This window comes from Macrobrachium nipponense, chromosome 28 (genome assembly GCF_015104395.2).
Source record: "Macrobrachium nipponense isolate FS-2020 chromosome 28, ASM1510439v2, whole genome shotgun sequence".
NCBI lineage: Eukaryota > Metazoa > Arthropoda > Malacostraca > Decapoda > Palaemonidae > Macrobrachium > Macrobrachium nipponense.
The window spans coordinates 11,823,634-11,843,006 of record NC_087217.1 but is presented as its reverse complement, the minus strand read 5'-3'; the positions used below and the strand labels follow the sequence as shown (position 1 = coordinate 11,843,006).

Below are 19,373 nucleotides of genomic sequence, written 5' to 3'. Positions count from 1 at the left end.
CCCCCCCTCCAAGTAACCAGGGACTGCTTATATACTCAAAATTTGTTACTGATTTATTTCTTATCTGTTATGATAGTGTAAGCTGTAACTATTATTTTGCAAAATAAAATTAAATAAATTATTAGAGAAAACATGTATTTATAACTTAGTAAAATTAGCATATTTTTAAATCTTGTAAAACAGGCCCCTCACAGGGTTGTAAATAGTAATTTTCAACCTTCCATGGATGGTACAGAAAACTTTTTAAAACTTTTTTTTCTTACACCATGTTGCATATCTTCCTCTACCCTTTACTGATTTTTTTTTTTCTTAAACTGGTCAACCTTAGTTTGCCAAGTTTGGGGGTGTGCTTAATGTATTGTTCAGGATTTAAGCCAGAACCAAGCAAAAATAACCTTTTAGAAGAAAATTCAGACATAAGTTGCCATTCCTCGACCATTTTCTTTGAATAACTTTTGAATCACACTTTTGTCTGACTTAACTGCTGCCCTTGAAATTATCTCGACAGGTACCAGCTGGACTTTGGGCAGAAGCACATGCTGGACTGAGGAACAGGCCTGGAAAAAGAGGTGATACAACGAGAAGGCAACAGATGAGCGGCCTTAGAATTTCTCCCGCTGTCCCAGCATTCACACCTCCCCTCTGGGAACTCCCCCCTTTGATCTCCCCCTCTGAAGATCTGGAGGCCACCACTTGTTCAACTATTTTTCAATAGTGCAACCCAATCTCCATCAGCTGCGCAACTCAAAGTAGCCAAGACTGGTCCACTGACTTAGATACTCTAATGGAGTAATTTTGAGTGCAGTCAGTTAACATTTTCCTCTTGTCTGTAATTCCTTTTTCATTTTTCCCAGGAGACTTTTCCCCTGTTGGTTCAGAACTGCATTCACTATTTTAGTTTTTGTACAGCAGTCCCCACCCCCCCACCCCCTGTTACTTTCAATGCTGTAAATAATTCTCCCGGTGGTGTTACTAAAGATATTAAATCTAATTGTGATAATCCCGTTTGGACTAGCGTCTGCTACATTGGGAAGTAACATTTGTTCGTGCTCAGCAACCCCCTTAATAACGAAATACAATATTCTCTTCTGTACAAGCACCTAGTAATTCTATATTCCTGTGAGTGGACCTTGATGTGAAATAATAAGAGAATCGTGCTTACCGGTTCCCAATGTGTCTATCGCCTTAACATTGACATTGTGATGCAATCTGCCTTGCTGTGAGGATTCTGGAACCCTTGGATGTGACATTTCCCTGCCATTTTCCCTCCACTGACACAGGTCTCCAGTAGTAGTTTGTAATTATGATTTTTTCTAATATGGCCTTTCAGGAGTTAAAAAGGCTCATCCCCTCGATGTCTACTTTAACATTAAAATACAGTACAGTAGAGTCTAGATTTACGTCTAAGGTGCACTCCTATGGCAAGGAAGTAACACAATTTTGCCCGTAAGTCAAAATTTAGGCAGATGTAGACACTAATTAACAAAAATAAAATGAATAAGAGAAAATTCCTGATAACATACATACAGTACAAGGGTATATATTATCCTTACATTTACTGTACAGTAAAGAAACAATTACTTATCTTTACTCCTGTGGTTGACTTGCATATCGGGCATTTCAGGGGGGGGGGATACTGGTGAGTCTGGAGAGGCAGAACCTGCAGAAGAGGCTGGAGATACTGGGGCAAGGCTGTCTACTTCTGCAGAACCTGCTGGAGATACCACTGGGGCAGCTGAGCCTTGAGAGGCATGTGAAGTAGAGGGTACTATATCTTTTGCAGGCCTCTCTACCTTCTTAAATAAGTGTTCCACGCTAAGGCTAAGCTGGAAGGATGATCTCCCAAATCTTCATGTAACACCTCAAGGGAATCCATGACCCCTCTGCCAACCTTATTGTACTACCTGACAGTGCTGGGGTCCTGAGTCCCAAACACTGCCAATCACTCCTCTATCATTGTAAATCTCTTGGGCTCTGGTGTTAGTGCCTCTTATCTTCTTCAATCAATTGCTTTTCCAGTTGAATGTGGTGATTATATATCAGTTTAGTCAGTTATTTTTATTTTCTGTATTGTTGAAATGTGGGCAATGTTCAATGTATGGGAAACCTCTGTCTGATTTCAGAAAATGTCCTGATGTATTTAAGTTGTTGTGACATCATAGGATGCGACATCAAGAAGACCAAGATGGCAGCAGCATGGGCAGCAAAAGTAAACTATAACAGAGCGGGCAGAGGAGGACACGCGGAACTAGTGTTTGGTAGGGCAGGAGAGATCTCTCAGTCTTATACGAGTTTGCAGGTTGTAAGTCATGTTCCAGTGTTGCTCAGTCTTAAGCTGGAGTATACTGGGACCAAGGGACATGTACAGGTGGGTAGATTTGGGTAGATTGCAAATTTGTGGTACAAAGGAAAGATTAGGCTGGGAAAAGATACAAATGAGGTCCTCAGGATATAATTCTTCTCCATGATATGCCAGCAGCTCTGTGACATCATCAGTCTCCACCTCCAAATCAAGCAGCTTCCTCAGTTCAACAACATTCTTGGTGACGGCCTCAACAGACTCTTCAAAGCCATACATCACATACATATATTGGGGACAATTTTTTACACACACCATTCAAGTTCATCTGCTTAACTTCATCCCAAAGAGCCAGAATGTCTCTTATAGCCGCAAGAATGTTTAAGATTTCCAGTAGTCCTTTAGACTAAAGTTCTTGTCCTTTTCAGTTGCCCTGAAAGCCATAACAAATGTCCTTCTGAGGTAGTAAGCCTTGAAAGTTGCAATGACACCTTGGTACACAAGCTATATAAGGGAAGTTGTATAAAGTGGAAGGAAAACCATCATGACATTTGGATGAAATGGGCAGAGTGACCAGGGGCATTGTCCAGCACTCGCAACACCTTAAAAGGCAACCCCTTTTTAGCACAGTACTCCTTCACCTCTGGCACATAATAGTTGGTGAACCAGTCCTCATATATGTGAAGTGTCACCCATGCCTTTTTCTTGGATTTCCAGATGACAGGTAGTTGACCTTTCCAAATGCCCCAAGAAGCAGTCAGGCCTCTCCTTGCTGACTTTGTGGCCTGGTGCTGTCTTCTCCTTGGCAATATATCTGCAGGGAGGCATTCATTTCCAGAACAAACCTATCCCATCTACATTAAACACCTCTCCAGCACAGTAACCCTCCTCCTCGATTATCTCAGCCAATGCACTATGAAATTCACTTGCTGCTTTTTCAACACTAGTAGCTTCCCCTTGCATCTTAAGGTTATGCAATTTTGAACAGGCCCTAACCTGCATGAACCAATCTTTGCTGGCTGCAACATTTTCACTTTCACTCCCATCCCCCTTTTCTCTTTTCAAGGTTTCAAACACACTTTTAGCCTTCGCCTGAGTCAAAATTGGACTAACTGGGATACAATGTTGATGCTTCTCTTCCAGCCAAAGCACTAGGCATCATTCCATTTCAATAATGAGACTGAGATCACTATGCTGCTTCGTAATCACAGTTGATTTCATAGGAGTAAATCATTTCACACGTTCTAGTAAGCACTTCTTATCTTTGATGATCATCAGCACAGCTGTATGACTGAATGGCAGCGCACGGCCAATGTTAGATGGTGTTTCGCCCTTTTCAGATATGTAGCTTTATTGTGTCAACTTCCTCCTTCATGGAGACGGCTTTTCTTTTCTTCGCAGCACTATCACCAGAAAAGTCAGCCTTGAGCTTGGGAGTTATAATGCAAACAAAAAGTTCCCAAAAAAGCAACACAAATGAAACACAATCCAAGATAGCATATAGCAAGCAAGTGACCGATGCTGTCATCCCCTTATTCAGCTTGCGAGACGTCGTTATCTGACAGTTCTTCAAGTTTCAGTTTACTTGTTTGTTTGTTTGTTTGTATGTGTTTTTACATTGCATGGAACCAGTGGTTATTCAGCAACGGGAACAACGGCTTTACATGACTTCCGAACCACGCCGAAAGTGAACTTCTATCACGAGAAATACACATCTCTAACCCATCAGAGGAATGCCCGAGAATCGAACTTGCAGCCACAAGTGACAAGCAAAGACCATACCAACCACGCTCAGTTTGAATTTACGTTCGAATGACGGAACAAGAATCATCTAATAAATGTATCGGAGATGGAGACATAACCATGAAATGACGTAGGTGAAGTTCTGCATAAACCAAGACTGCTGTATATACTAACTATATTAGTTAGAAATCATAAGCAATCACACTTAACAATTTAGTTTTACTTTCCTGTCAGTATTCGGCCAATTTGCATATGCACAGTTTACAAAGAACTGTGGACCTGTACACTTGCTGGGGTATGCCAACAGTTCTGTCTGTGCTCCCAGCAACACTCGTGTTTTACTTGCACAGTGATGAGATCAGTGGTTTTTGGTGGCTCTCGTACCTTTAGTATCAGTTCCTTGAATTGGGCAAGCGAGGCCTCGTCCCTCAAGTCGTGGAGGGTGGGGAACCTGGCTACCGCCCAGGACCACAGATCTAACCAAGAAGCCACGTGAACCGAGGTCCAAGCTGTGACTTCCATAGCCATAGCCTCCTGGTGAGAGAAGGAGACTAGTCCCGATGTGAGCCTCTCTTCCGAGAGTCCGGGCGCTAGGGTTGCCAAGTTACCCTCCACGGATTTGGGGAGTAGAGGGGCACCTTCCGGGGCATATAGCCTCCTCTGACTCGGCTTAGACACTGGGAGTAGCCTAGCCGAGGAAGGCCAACGTAAGGAGTTACTGGAGCCTGCAATGAGTTTCTCCACCACCATCAAGGGCTTCTGTGTATTGTTGGACCTAGGGAGACTGAGAGAGGGCTTGGGTTCCTCTGGGTCCCTGAACAGAAAATCCACCACCATGGATCTGTTGTCCTATACCGTCGGGGCTGGCTCCTCTAGCCGGTTCATGGACCTAATAAGAGAGAGGACTCTCCTAAAAGTTGAACCCTCATCCACTGGACCCAGTTCCTCAAGGGCATTCTGGAGTACTTCCTGGATAAGTCTCTTCCTCAGCGTCCCGCGACAGAGGAGAGGCCCCAGACCCTAGATGGAGGGAAGCTGGAGAAACTCCCCGGAGAGGGACTCCTAAACCCGGTTGCAAACCGGTCTCCTGCAAGGGGGGATGCCCCGAACCCCTGGACCGCCCCGGGGAGGGACTCATACCTGAGCGGTGGAGGGGCTCTGAACCCCCTGAGGAGGTATAGGCTCTAGGCTCCATCCATGAAGGCGACAAGCGTGCGGGAACACGGAAGAAAGGAGCCCGCTCAGTCATGGAGGCCAACCCTATGGCTGACGAGACCGAGGCGGGATCCACCGGGACCGAGGGACAAGCAGGGAGGGAGACGGCTGGGAACCCCCTGTGAGCAACCGTCCTGGGGGCCACCTTCGGAGAAGGAGAACGACGCCGCCCCTGGGGGGAGTTGTCCCGACGCCTGTCACTCCCTCTACGATCCCGGTTCCACGATGAGAGCGGGAAGAGCCGCTCGAGGATGAGTAGCAGCTACGCCTCCTGCGTCTCCCATGAAGGCGTCTCTTCTTGGAGGAGTGCTTTCTCCTAAGGGAGGATCGCTCCCTTGAGGAGGAATTCAAAGAACTCCTATCCCCTGACGAATCCTGACGTCTCTTGCTTCTCCTCCAGCGACTCCCGTCGCGGGGGGGAACGCGGGGAGCGTTTTGGCCGCTTCGGGGACACCCCTATCACAGCGGGACCGCCCTGGAAGGCCACTCCTAAGGCCATCCCTGGCTCATCCTGTCCCCTAGACGGGATGCCCCAGGACGGGAAGGCGGGGATCTGCCTGGAGTACGAGGGGGAAAGACATCCCCAACGACAGACGGGAAAAGGGTCGGAGCCGGGTGATTGGGTGGCTCTGTGACTGGGTAAACTGGCCCGGCTCCGGCCACGAGCGGCAAGCCGTAGCGGGGAAAGCTGAAGCAGGGAGGGGCGAAGCTGGGAGAGTCGAAGCAGGAAGCTCCGCAGAGGGGAGGGACGGGTCCCCCCCTGCACTGATGCTAAGAGAGAGGACCAGGACGGGGAGCCATGTAGCTGCAACCGCGACCAGCAGTCCCTCAGCACTGCGGAAGTCTCCGGTACCACCTGTTGGGGAAACGACTCATCAGGACCCCCCGGCAACAGACTCACTTCGGCCCCCTCGCTGGGAGGGGGCAGGGCAGGAGAAAGAACCTGTAGAAAGGCGGGAGACTTCCTCTCCGACGATACTGAAGGTGAAGGGGTGCCACCGTCTCTGCGTCTGCTCTCACTCCTCGACTCCCGCAAAATCTTCGACGACGAAGCTTCAGATCCCTTTTTCTTCTTAGTGGAAGCCAAATACCACTGATACGATGGCCAAGAAACGCACTCCATGCACGTGTTGGCTTTAGAGCAAGCTCCCCCCCCTACACGAATTACACAAAGTGTGGATCAATTAGATGGGGCGAGAGAAAAGCTCCACAAGCCCGTCCTTCAGGACCGGGCAACGACATTGAGGCTCCGAAGCCGACAACGCACATAAACATGACACACATGCACAAAGCACACACACTGACAAGGGAAAAGGGCCGGACACCGGACGAGCAGGGGCGTATGTACGCTCCTGCGACCAGAGAAGGACTGGCTATAGGTCGTTAGGATGGCGTGGTCTTCAACCCCTGGGGGCATAGGCCTGACCTGGGTGCGGCATATAACCAGATTTTTCTGGTCGGACCTGGATCGACATCCGGGAATCTCCACTGGAATGGTTCGAGGTAAGTATCTCGCATCGGAACAAACACTAATTAGTGATTATTTACGCAGGAAAAATTCCCCGAATAGGCGAATCCCCCCATGGGTAGACATGGCCCAGAGAGAAATCCGCGAATCAGTGAGTCCGCGAATCCAGAGAACGCGAATACGGGGGGTCCACTGTATATGTGAACTATCAAATAGTACAGGTGGCGAAGTAACTGGATCTGAACAGTTTCTGTACCTACGACCTACTACACGTTGGATGCGGCTTTGTACTCTGACATAAAAAAAGGGCGAAGGTATCCCTATCTGCATCCTCTGATATCCAGGACATCATCTTGAACCATGAGAATGCTCCATGTTCATAATATTGCCCATAAATTCCATACGCAACCGGTTTGAAAAAAACGGGGCAAACTAAACCGGCTTTAAAAGGACGGAAGCAAAGCACGTCTTCTCTTAAAGGCAGTAAGAAAATAACAAACAAGAGCACTAGTCCCTTGCATACACAATTTTTTAACTTTACCAGTTTCCAGCTGGCACTAAGTTTTTATATTAATGTTAAGACTGAGGGTTTGTTTCGTATATGAACAATTATGCCTATCACATTATCTAGTATTAAAATTAAAAAAAATTGAAAAAATAATAATTTGCTAGAGAAGGGGGAGTTAACTAATACAAAATTAATGTACAAAAACTTACTTCCAATATTACTTGTTGCAACACTGGTTGGAGTGGATGATACGGCAGCACCTGTGATTATCTTGAAGGACACGGGTGAAGCAGTAGCAGATGGTGTTTCTGATGTCGTAAATTTAAATGCAGCTGGAATATAGTTTTGAAAAAAATTAAAATCCTCACACACCTCAGAATAACCTATGACTACCATTTTAACATAACTACATAAGTTCAGACTTAAATAAATAGCATTAGCAGTAGCCTACAGTATTTGCATAACCAATTTTTACAATTTTTTTACTACATCAAATAACGCCAATTTTACAGCCAAACCAGACCGCATTCACCCTCTTTTAACTGCTGAATCAATGACATACACACTGTATACAATAGTACCTATACTTCATATACATAACCGGAAGCTTATGCACATCACATCAAACCTCTTAAATATATTACACAATGCATTTCAACCTTTGTTTTTATATTTGCTAAAACTATAAATGGTTTAAGTTTCTTTTTAACTTCCTGTTTAGGCTTCCCGAACATAAGCCACCTGTTAGCAACCTGTCATGCACATATCTCCCTCTATTTAAACATCTCTCCTTCCTATCACTTCACGTCCCCTATTTTTTCAAACCACCTTACTCCCTATATACCAGAATTCTCACCATTTCACTAGCATGATATATGTAGAACTGCTTTTACAATTCCATCAAATATTCCAACTTTTGATAACAAGTTTGTTTCTGCTACATAAATTCTGCAAAAATATCACTTACAAACAGAAATATGAGTGACAGTACACTTATCTCTTCAACACAATTATTCTTTAACCCTTAAACGCCGACTGGACGTATTTTACGTCGACATTTTTTGTCTCTCGGGTGCCGACTGGACGTATTTTACGTCGACATACAAAAGTTTTTTTAAAAATTCGCGGAAAAATACTTTTAGGCCTACCAGCCGAAAACTCTTGAATCACGCGCCTTGGGGGATGCTGGGAGTTCACGGATCAAGGTGTTGTTTTGTTTACAATTGTTACGCAGGCGCGCAAGCGCGAATTTCTTTCTTGCCGCACTAAAAAGTATCTGTGACACATCTCTGAAATTATTTCGTCACTTTGACATAATTTTTGTACCATTTTAAATTAGCCGTTACATAGAGTATTATATATGAAAATGTGCGCATTTTTATGTAGAATAAAACAAAAAAATACTCATGATTGTAGCTTTTATCAGTTTTAAGATATTTTCATATAAATAACGATAAGTGCCAAAATTTCAACCTTCGGTCAACTTTGACTCTACCGAAATGGTCGAAAAACGCAATTGTAAGCTAAAACTCTTATATTTTAGTAATATTCAATCATTTAACTTAATTTTGCAACTAATTGGAAGTCTCTAGCACAATATTTCGATTTATGGTGAATTTATGAAAAAACTTTTTCCTTACGTCCGCTCGGTAACTCTTCCGAAAATAATCACACATGCGATTGTGGTAATGTTTGCACCATTTTAAATTAGCCGTTACATAAAGTTTTATATATGAAAATGTGCGCAATTTTATGCACAATACAACTAAAAACAACCCATGGTTGTAGCTTTTATCAATTTTGAAATATTTTCATATAAAAAATGATAAGTGACAAATTTTCAACCTTCGGTCAAACGCCTATATTCTAGTAATATTCAAGCATTTACCTTCATTTTGCAACAAATTGGAAGTCTCTAGCACAATATTTCGATTTATGGTGAATTTATGAAAAAAATAACATTTTCTTTACGTCCGCGCGGTAACTCTTCCGAAAAAATCATACGTGCGATTGTGGTAATGTTTGCACCATTTTAAATTAGCCGTTACATAACGTTTTATATATGAAAATGAGCGCAATTTCATGTATAATACAACAATAAATAGTTGAAGGTTGTAGCTATTCTCATTTTCGAAATATTTGCATATAAATCACGATAAATAGAAAAAAAACCAAGTTCGGTCAAATTTGACTCTACCGAAATGGTCGAAAAACGCAATTGTAAGGTAAAACTCTTACAGTCTAGTAATATTCAGTCATGTATCTTCATCGTGAAACAAATTCGAAGTCTCTAGCACAATATTTAAATTTATGGTGAATTTTAAAAAACTTTCCTTCCCTCCGCGCGCGGATTCTCCGCCACAAATCTCCGAAATGCGTAAGTCCCATTCTCGGAATATTTGCTCCGTTTCATATTAGGCATTTCATAGAGTTTTATATATGAAAATGTGTGCAATTTCATGTAGAATAAAACGAAAAATATTTGAAAGTTGTAGCTTTTCTTATTTCAGAAATAATTGCATATAAAAAATATATATATAAAAAATTCGACATTCGGTCAACTTTAGCTCGTCAGATATGGTCGAAAACTGCATTTGTAAGCTAATATTCTTACAGTATAGTAATATTCAATCATTTGTCTTCATTCTGAAACATATTGGAAGTCTCTAGGACAATATTTAGATTTATGGTGAATTTTTGAAAAAAATATGTGTTTACGTAAGAGCGTTACGAATTCATGCATTATTTTGTGATAATATTTTCTCTGTGTTGCTTTTATCGTTTTACAATGTGTTATATATCAAAATGATCGCAATTTAGTGCACATTACAACGAAAAAAAAAGTAACTTGTTACCTTCAACCGTTTTGCGCACAGCGCGATTTGAATACAATTATATATGAAATTTCGTTTTTTGCGCTATCATATATCGCATTATTTATATGATAATGATAATTTTTTTTCATTTCTGATGGGTTGCCATACTAAACTTCAAGCAATGACAAAAAAAGGAGCCAAAAATGAACTCTTAATCTTGAAAACTAAGCGCGCTGTGATTTTTTGAAAAAAATATTTTTTCCGCTTACGCGCTCACTCTCAAACCCCTCCGGCATACGGGAGTCATTTTTTTATTTACCGCTCCGGCGTTTAAGGGTTAACATAATAGAGCAGACAAAATTCAAGTAATTCCTCTGATAATTTATTAATTCAGCACTATTATTCACATTAAACATTTGCTACAAATGTAGAAAAGTAAAAAAGGACAAATCTTTAACCATTTTTTTTTTTTTTTTTTTTTTAAACTAACATACCTGAGGTTTTAACATTAGGATAATACTAGTGCCAAGCTGGAAACTGGTAGAATTAATAATAAACTTGTGAGATCCAAGGACTATTGGCAACTTTACCAGGTCATGGGGTATGTAGTAACCAGTAGTAACCAGAATGCCCTTGGCGACCCGTGACCCAACAGTTACTCTTCCAACCCAGTTTAGACTGCTAGAGGGGTGGTTAGAGTACAATCAGCCTCTGGCACCCCGGCCTGAGATGCCTCATTCTTCTTAAGTATGCTCTTAGTACTGACAGGACACACAAACATTTCTTCCTCCTCATTGTCTACAAATTATGCCAGAGAAGGTATGGAAAAGGAGTCGAATCTGCCATCCACTACTGATGGGTTTTGAGTTTTGGCTACGAATTCTGGGACAAACTCGAACACCACAGACTTCCAACCTCTCGAATGCTTCACCACATATGACAGACCATGTAGTTCCCCTACCCTTTTGGTTGAGGCTAGGGCCAATTGGAAAACTGTCTTCAGGGTCAAGCTCCTATCTGTGGACTGTCTCAATGGCTCATATGGGGGTTTTGTCAAATCCCAATCTGGAGCTTTTAGTTCCTTTGGAGAACAGGACTGCTCAAAACTTCATTAACATAGCTAACTCCCATGAAGAAGAAATGTCCATGCCTTCCATGCGCAGGACCAAGGTAGATACAGACATCCCTTTCTGTCTTGAGATATATCAGAAATTTGCTACCTGTTGAATAGTGGTTTTGAGTGGAAACAAGTTCCTTCTATGACACCAATCACAGTATGCTGACCATTTTCCTTGGTAGACCACTGAGGAACTCCAGATATTTCCTGCCATCTGTGTTGCTGCTTTCTGAGAAAAGCCTCTCGCTCACAGGAAATACTTGACAGTCTCCACCCGTGAACTGATTGGGACTTCACCGACTGGTGGTACCTCTCCACATGCGGCTGATATAGTAGGTTGTTCCATGGAGGTAACTCTCTCGGTACGTCTATTAGGAGTTTCAACAGATCCGGAAACCATTCTGCCTTCAGCCATAAAGGCGCTACCAGTCATTTTGACGTTCTGAGACTGCATTACCTTGTTCAGAACCTGACAGATTAGGCAAAATGGAGGAAATGCCTACATGTCCAGATTGTCCCATGGGTGTTGTAGCGCATCTTCTGATACTGCCTCTACGTCTGGGACTACTGAACAATACGCTTCCAACTTTTTGTTGTACCTGGTTGAGAATAGGCCTATGATCGGCCTTTCCCACAACATGAGCATTTTGTCCACTACCTCTTGATACAAGGACCACTCCGTTCCTAGGATTTGATCCCTTCAACTCAACTTGTCGGCCACTATGTTTCTTTTTCCTGGAATATATCTGGCTCTGATGTTTACTAAGTTCTCCACAGCCCACTGATGAAGTTGAACTGTCATCATGTGCAACTGCCAAGATACCAGGCCTCCTTGCTTGTTTACATAAGCTACTACTGTGGTGTTGTCTGACATCAATACCACTGGATGCCCCTTCACCCTCTCCCGGAATTCCTGAAGAGCTAGAAATGCTGCTTTTAACTCCAACACGTTTATATGGAATTCTCTGTCCTCGCAACTCCATTTTGCTGACAACATCAACTCCTCCATATGGGCTCCCCAACCTTCCAGTGACGCATCCGAGAACAGCAAGAGGTCTGGAAAGGGTTGCTGAAGGGAACTCCTACTGTCAGATTGTTGTCCTGCACCCACCACAATAGGTCTTTCCTCACCTCTGTCGACAAGGGAATTTGCTCGCATGGGTGATCTACCGTTGGCGACCAAAACTCCTTCACCCTCCATTGCAGATATCGAAGGTGTACCAGCTTCTCCAAGGAAGTTAGAATTCCCAGTACTACTTGCCACTGTCTTGCTGGCTGTGTTTGCCTTTCCAGAGAGGCATTCACCACTTGTTTGCATTTCTCTACCCTCTGGTCTGCTGGGAGCACTTTGGCTTTTACTGTGTTTATAATCATACCCAGATACACCAGCCATAGACTTGGATCCAACTTTGACTTCTCCTATTTTATCACAATGCCTAGGTTGTGACAAAACTGCAGAAGGGTAACCCTGGCCAAAAGTAATTTTTCTCTGGACTTTGCTATCACCAGCCAGTCGTCTATGTATCTTATTAGCCTGATCCCCTGAGCATGTGCCCATGTCGGCATGAGAGTGAATACTCTTGAAAAACTTGAGGAGACGTTGTCAACCCGAAGCACAGGACTCTGAATTGGAAAACTTTCTCTGCAAGACTGAAGAGGAGAAAATTCCTGGAAGACTGATGGACTGGGATCTGCAAGTATGCATCCTTCAAGTCTATTGTCAGCATAAAGTCCTTGACCCTGACTGCTGCTAGAACTGTCTTTGGGGTCTCCATTCTGAATCTGGTTTTTCTTATATACAGATTCAATGTTGACATATCTATTATTGTCCTTCAATCCCCATTGGCTTTGGGGACAAGGAAAATGAGGCTGTAAAACCACTTTGATGGGATCGATACTTGTTCCACAGCCCCTTTTTCCATCATCTTCTTCACTTCCTTTTGCAGAATAAAAGCTTTCTGAGATTCCTGAGCATAGGCGAGGCGAGGTAATGGTTTTTCTGTCAAGGGTGGGGTTACTTTGAACGGAATCAAATATCTGACTGATAACATCCACCACCCACTGCTCTGCTCCAAATTCCTGCCACACCTTCCAGTGATTTGCCAGGCAACCCCCCACTGGTGTGGCCGAGTGATGAGGCGCCCATCCTATCGTCTTGAATATCTCCCCCTTCCCCTAATACCCCTTTCTCTGTTGGGTCTATTGTGAAAGGGCAGATGAGCTAACTTCTTTGGGCAAGAGGGTCTTGTTACTCTATTATAGATGTTGTGTCTCACTGGCTTCTTAAGAGGTATTTGCTGATGCCTCACCTCTATAGGATTAGCTTGACTTCCAGATGTTTTCCTAACTGCCTGCTGTACTAATCTGTCATTAGTGTCCTTCTTCTATCTATAGCATCTTCCAGTATGATCTCTGGCAACAGCAACTGAGACTCTAGGATAACCCCATTCCTCATTGCATACAGGGAATCCAAATCAACAGTGCGGCTTGATCTAGCCAAAGCTGCATCTCTCCTCATCAACAGGATATTAGCCCAAAAACTGGCACTTAAATCTGTCAAGTACGCAATTGCTTTGGAACCTGATTGTAGCAATCTGATAAACATTGATTCATCCACTACTTTTCTCGTTACTTCTGAGGATGCAATTTTTGCCACTGCTGTTGACCAAAGGTCTAACCAAGAAGCATTCTCAAAGATAGAAAAAGCTGTTGCTTCCAAAGTAGCAGCCTCCTGACAATTCCCTCTCTATTTCTATTAATATCTCCAACGACCGTCGGGGAAGTCGGCCTTGATCTCTCATAGAGTCGAACACCACCTTCCACCAGCATATCAGGAGAGATTACCAACTCTATATTATTCAACCTTTTAATGAGACCTCTCTCATCCTTTCTCCGTATCTTCTTATAAGGTCTCACAGGCAAAACTGGTATCTGTTCTCCATTCCTTGTTGAATGCTTCACACTCATCGTTGATTTTATCAACGGCAGTTTAGTCTCTCCTAAACTCTTTGTCCTCACTGCTGGCATCTTTGTGGCGGCCGCTATCTCAGCGACCGCCGATGCTTTCGCTTGTTTGGACGCCTGCAAACAACTATGTCCGTTAGCATTTAGCTTACCAGCCACTGTCTTCTTTACTTTGTTGCTGACCGGGATGTGACAGTCCTGGCTCGAAGAAGAATTTACTCTTCTCCTCTTGGCCCGAGGATCAGTCATGAAGTCCTGTATCCTCCAATGCTTGACTGGTACACGCAGTGACATCATTGAACCTTGCGATGACGCCAAACTAGAGGAAGAGACGAAGAAGATGATGAATCACGTCTTTTCTTTTTGTCTTTCTCAACTATCTTCTCCTCTAGAGCTTGTAATTTCTTCATGAATGTGTGTACCAAAGTCAGAAAGCGTATTCGGCTCCGGAGGCAACGAAGTAGTTAGAGAAGCAGTAGGCTGTGACATCATCGCGTCAGTCATGTCAGTGTGTGACACAGGTTGTGAAGTCACCACTCTTGTAGGGAGAGACTGAGAGGCTACTGCTGGCAGCCCTGTGTGTGCTGCAAAACTACTTCCATCGTTCTGCATCGCTGGAAACATTGATGATGTTGTTGCCGTGGCATTAGCTCCCATTAAGTGCAGGCCTGGGGGATGAGGAACATTCAACGTTGTCAGGCCCTGGTGGAAGCATGACGCATATAATGAGTCAGCAACCACTCCAAGGTTGGTACGCCTGGTAGGCCTAACGCCGACCACATTCCTTCCATTCTCTGCACATCGGGAGCCGACACCTGGAACAAAGCTGCCGGGAATGACAGAGCGTAATTATGCATAAAATTACCCAAAACCCCTTCTGGCATTTCCAATAACGAATCGCTAGAGGAAACTGAAGGAGCATGGGAAATATCAAAAGCAGGCGACCGACCAAACATATGGAGCAGTCTGGTGTATTGCCAATAGAAAAGAAGCCGACGATGGCGTCATCCACTTTCTTTTGTACTAGCCCTTCCCATAAAACTTCATCCACTGTTCCACCGACCAACCACGACAAATTGAACAAGGATTAGTAATAGTACATACGTTTTCTCTGCACCTACTACACGTTGGATGTGGATCGTAGACACCGATGTTAAAAATCTTAAACAAGGAAACCCACTCACTCCAGGGCATTTCCTTTGTCTCTTCCGAGAACCCGAAGAGATTTCCGTTGGTGAAGCAAAATTCTCCATCTCACAATCTACACACACCTATCAGATCACACCCACACTGAGAACACCCAGAGAAAGAAAAAGTAAAAAGGGAAAATATGAATAAAATCAGGCAAACTAAAACCGGCTTTAAAAAAGATAGAAAGTAATCACGTCCTATCTTGAAGGCGGTAGGTATGTAATGGTCGGGTCATGGGACGCCAAGGGCATTCTGGGTACTACATACCCCGTGACCTGGTATACATGCCAAGAGTCCCTGGATCTCACAAGTTTATTATTAATTCTACCAGTTTCCAGCTTGTTGCTAGTATTATTCTAACGTTAAGACCGAAAGTTTGTTTCGTATATGAACAAATATTGGTGTTAAATATTAGTACAAATTTGCTTTTTTTTATCAAACTAGGAACAAACATTGATGGAGACTCACCAAAAGGCTTCTGAACTTCAGCCTGTACTTCACTGCCTTTTGTAGCATTTGGGTTTGGTGTCTGACAAGCAACACATTTTGCACTCTCAGCTGTATTATTCACTTCACAGGTATCACATTTCCATGATCCTTCTGGTGGCTTGAACATCTCTGCCAGAGATTTCTGGCCAGTGGCTGGGGCAGGGGCAATTGATTTTTCTTTCTCGCTTTCCTTTGAGGAAGGAAAAAATGTATTGTATCAATGATTCTTTGTATTCAAAATTTATGAAACTTAAATATGTTCAACTCAAACTTACTGTCGCACCAATATCTAAAAACCTTTCATATGAAAATGTCTTAACTCAAAAACTCCTGCAATAATACACAAGACATTTTGTAACTACAATTGGATCAACTGAAAGTTATTGATCAACTGAAAGTAAATAAAATAATCTTAAAAAATGTCACTCTTACCACTTGACTTTCTCCTGATGCCTCCTTTATCTTTGCAATTTCCTTGGCTTTTAAAAATGCCTCTTGGAATGATACAGCAATTTCAGGAGTCTTGAAACGGCAACAGAACTTTTCTAGTCTGAATTCTTCGTCAGCATAATCCTATTAAAAAAATTGATAAGTACTGGTTCACAGGAAAACAAATGAAAATCTTCAGTATCAAGATACCCAAACAATTTCACATTTAAAAACTTAATAAAAATGGCAAATTAGAATTCAAGTTTTCATGTGTCAAAAACTTAACAGTATCTTTAAAAATTAATACACCAGTTATTGATTTGACAGCAACATACTTCTTGTAAATATTCATAAATACCACAATTTGTTATTCATAAATGAATTCTAGGGCAAATGAGTTTTTCATTACTTATCTTGTAATGACATTAAAAATTTTTCATGAGTAATTTACTTGACAAAATAAGAAGGGGATTTACTCATATATGTGTAATCACACACAAAAATTTCAACTTAAACTGAAAGGAACTGTGCTGACAACTTGTCAGATGGATAATGAGGTGTAACAATCAATATTGCATTTCTTGAATAGTGCCAACCATAATCCTATTATAAATGCAATTTGTTCCAATCTATTACTAAACTTAACTTTGTCATGACAGCTATTTACTAGTTTTAACAGACTTCAATTATAAAACATGATACATAGAATTATCTATATTTGATCTAATTCCTAACTGGAGGTCTGTCTGTTTTACCTATAGTGTTTTCATTTCCTTTCATGCCTGCATGAGAAAAGATCTGGCAGAGTTCAACATAATACCAGTTTCATATAATTCATAGAAAGATTTGCCAAGTAGGGAATTTTGGGAACCATTTTGATCTGTATAGGAGTCTTCAGGATTCTATTCAATTTCCAGAATCACAATAAATCATAAACTTTCATGATAGTATACAGGCACAGTCACATTACCAATAACATGAATTTTAATAATACTAATTTAACATAGCTAAATTTTTTAAAGAAATATTGTTTTGTAACATGATCATTTCAATTTAGCACAACTTTACTTATACGCATTGTTTTCAGTTTAACCATGTGCCAAGAACAGTCCCAAGTGGGTCAGCACAATGCATCAGTTACCTTTCTATGGTTTAAAAGTTAACATGGAAAAACTAATGGAATTACAACTGAAAATGATAACACATATACTGTGTCAAAAACTTTGAATTCTAGGAATTACCATTCATAGCGCTAACTAAAAAACACTTGAGTGAATGTGGAAACACAAGCAACAACACTAAATATGCAAAAATTGCCAGTTTAGAATATTTATAACATGAAATGAGATAATGGTAGAGTCCAGTAATGGTAAATTAACAACTTACTTTGGTGTGATAATCATCAGGGTAAATTGAAATGGTTACACTGATCCTATTTTGAAACAGTTAAACTGGTTGTACTTCGAACAGATCTTCATTGGCTTACTGACAAAGCTTATGATACATGAATGTTAACATTGTGCAAGTTACAAAATATTGAGATGAAATGAGAAAATGTTTGAGATTAAAAACATAACAGCAACAAAAAACATTATCTTGAGACAATCATATTAGTCAACTATTAATAATAATAATAATAATAATAATAATAATAATAATAATAATAATAATAATAATAAAAGGAAAATGATGACACCATACTTAGATGTACGCACGTGCATAAACAAATAAAGCTTCCATGTTCTGAAGTGAAATTTGAATAAATTATAACAATAAAACAGATGATGATTAACCCTCTTACGCCCAAGCCCTAAAAACCAAAACGTCTCCCGTATGCCGAGGCGGGTTTGGAGTGAGTGCGGAAGCAGAAAAAATAATTTTTTTAAAAAACACAGCGCGCTTAGTTTTCAAGATTAAGAGTTCATTTTTGGCTCCTTTTTTTTTTGTCATTGCCTGAAGTTTAGTATACAACCATCAGAAATGAAACAACAACATCATTATCATATATAAATAATGCGATATATGGTAGCGAAAAAAAAAATTCATACATAATTGTATTCAAATAAAGCTGTGCAAAAAACGGTTAAAGCTAACGAGTTACTTTTTTCCGTTGTATTGCACAATAAATTGCGATAATTTTGATATATAACACATTGTAAAACAATCAAAGCAACACAGAAAAAATATCACAAAATGATGCATGAATTTGTAACGCTCGGACATAAAAAAAGGTTTTTTTCAAAAATTCATCATAAATCTAAATATTGTTCTAGAGACTTCCAATTTGTTTAAAAATTAAGAAAAAATTATTGAATATTACGATACTATAAGATTTTTAGCTTAGAATTGCAGTTTTCTACCATTTCGGAAGAGTTAAAATTGACCGAATGTCGAAATTTTTATATATATATTTCTTTATATGCAAATATTGCGAAAATGAGAAAAGCTACAACCTTCAAATGTTTTTTTTTGTATTCTTTATGAATTTGCGCACATTTTCATATATGAAACTCAATAAAACGCCTAATATGAAAAGGAGCAAATATTAGGAGAATGCGACGTACGCATTTCGGAGATTTGCGGCCGCGAATTGGCGCTCGGAGGGAAAAAGTTTTTTTTTTTAAATTCACCATAAATCTAAATATTGTGCTAGACACTTCAAATTTGTTTCAAAATGAAGATAAATGACTGTATATTACTAGATTGTAAGAGTTTTAGCTTACAATTGCGTTTTTCAACTATTTCGGTAGAGTCAAAGTTGACCGAACGTAGTTTTTTTTCTATTTAATGTGATTTATGTGCAAATATTTTGAAAAAGAGAAAATCTACAACCTTCAATCATCTTTTGTTGTATTCTACATGAAATTGCGCACATCTTCATATATAAAACTTTATGTAATGGCTAATTTTAAATGATGCCAACATTACGACAATCGCACATTAAAATTTGATTTTTTTCGGAAGAGTTACCGCGCGGACGTAAGGGAAATGTTTTTTTTTTTTTTGTTTTTTTTTTTTTTTTTTCCATAAATTCACCATAAATCAAAATATTGTGCTAGAGACTTTCCAATTCATTGCAAAAGGAAAGTTGAAGCAAATGATTCGAAATATTACTAGAATATAAGAGTTTTAGC

General features: G+C 41.0%; 1 protein-coding gene across 1 annotated transcript in view; it reads right to left on the bottom strand.

Moving 5' to 3' along the window:
- The window catches only part of LOC135201419 (ranBP2-like and GRIP domain-containing protein 4), a 279,898-nt gene that overhangs the window by 93,745 nt on the left and 166,780 nt on the right, over window positions 1–19,373 (bottom strand). Inside the window, 3 exon segments of the mRNA XM_064230328.1 lie at window positions 7,443–7,565; window positions 15,790–16,000; window positions 16,243–16,383. Of these exon segments, the coding sequence (XP_064086398.1) occupies window positions 7,443–7,565; window positions 15,790–16,000; window positions 16,243–16,383 (475 nt within the window).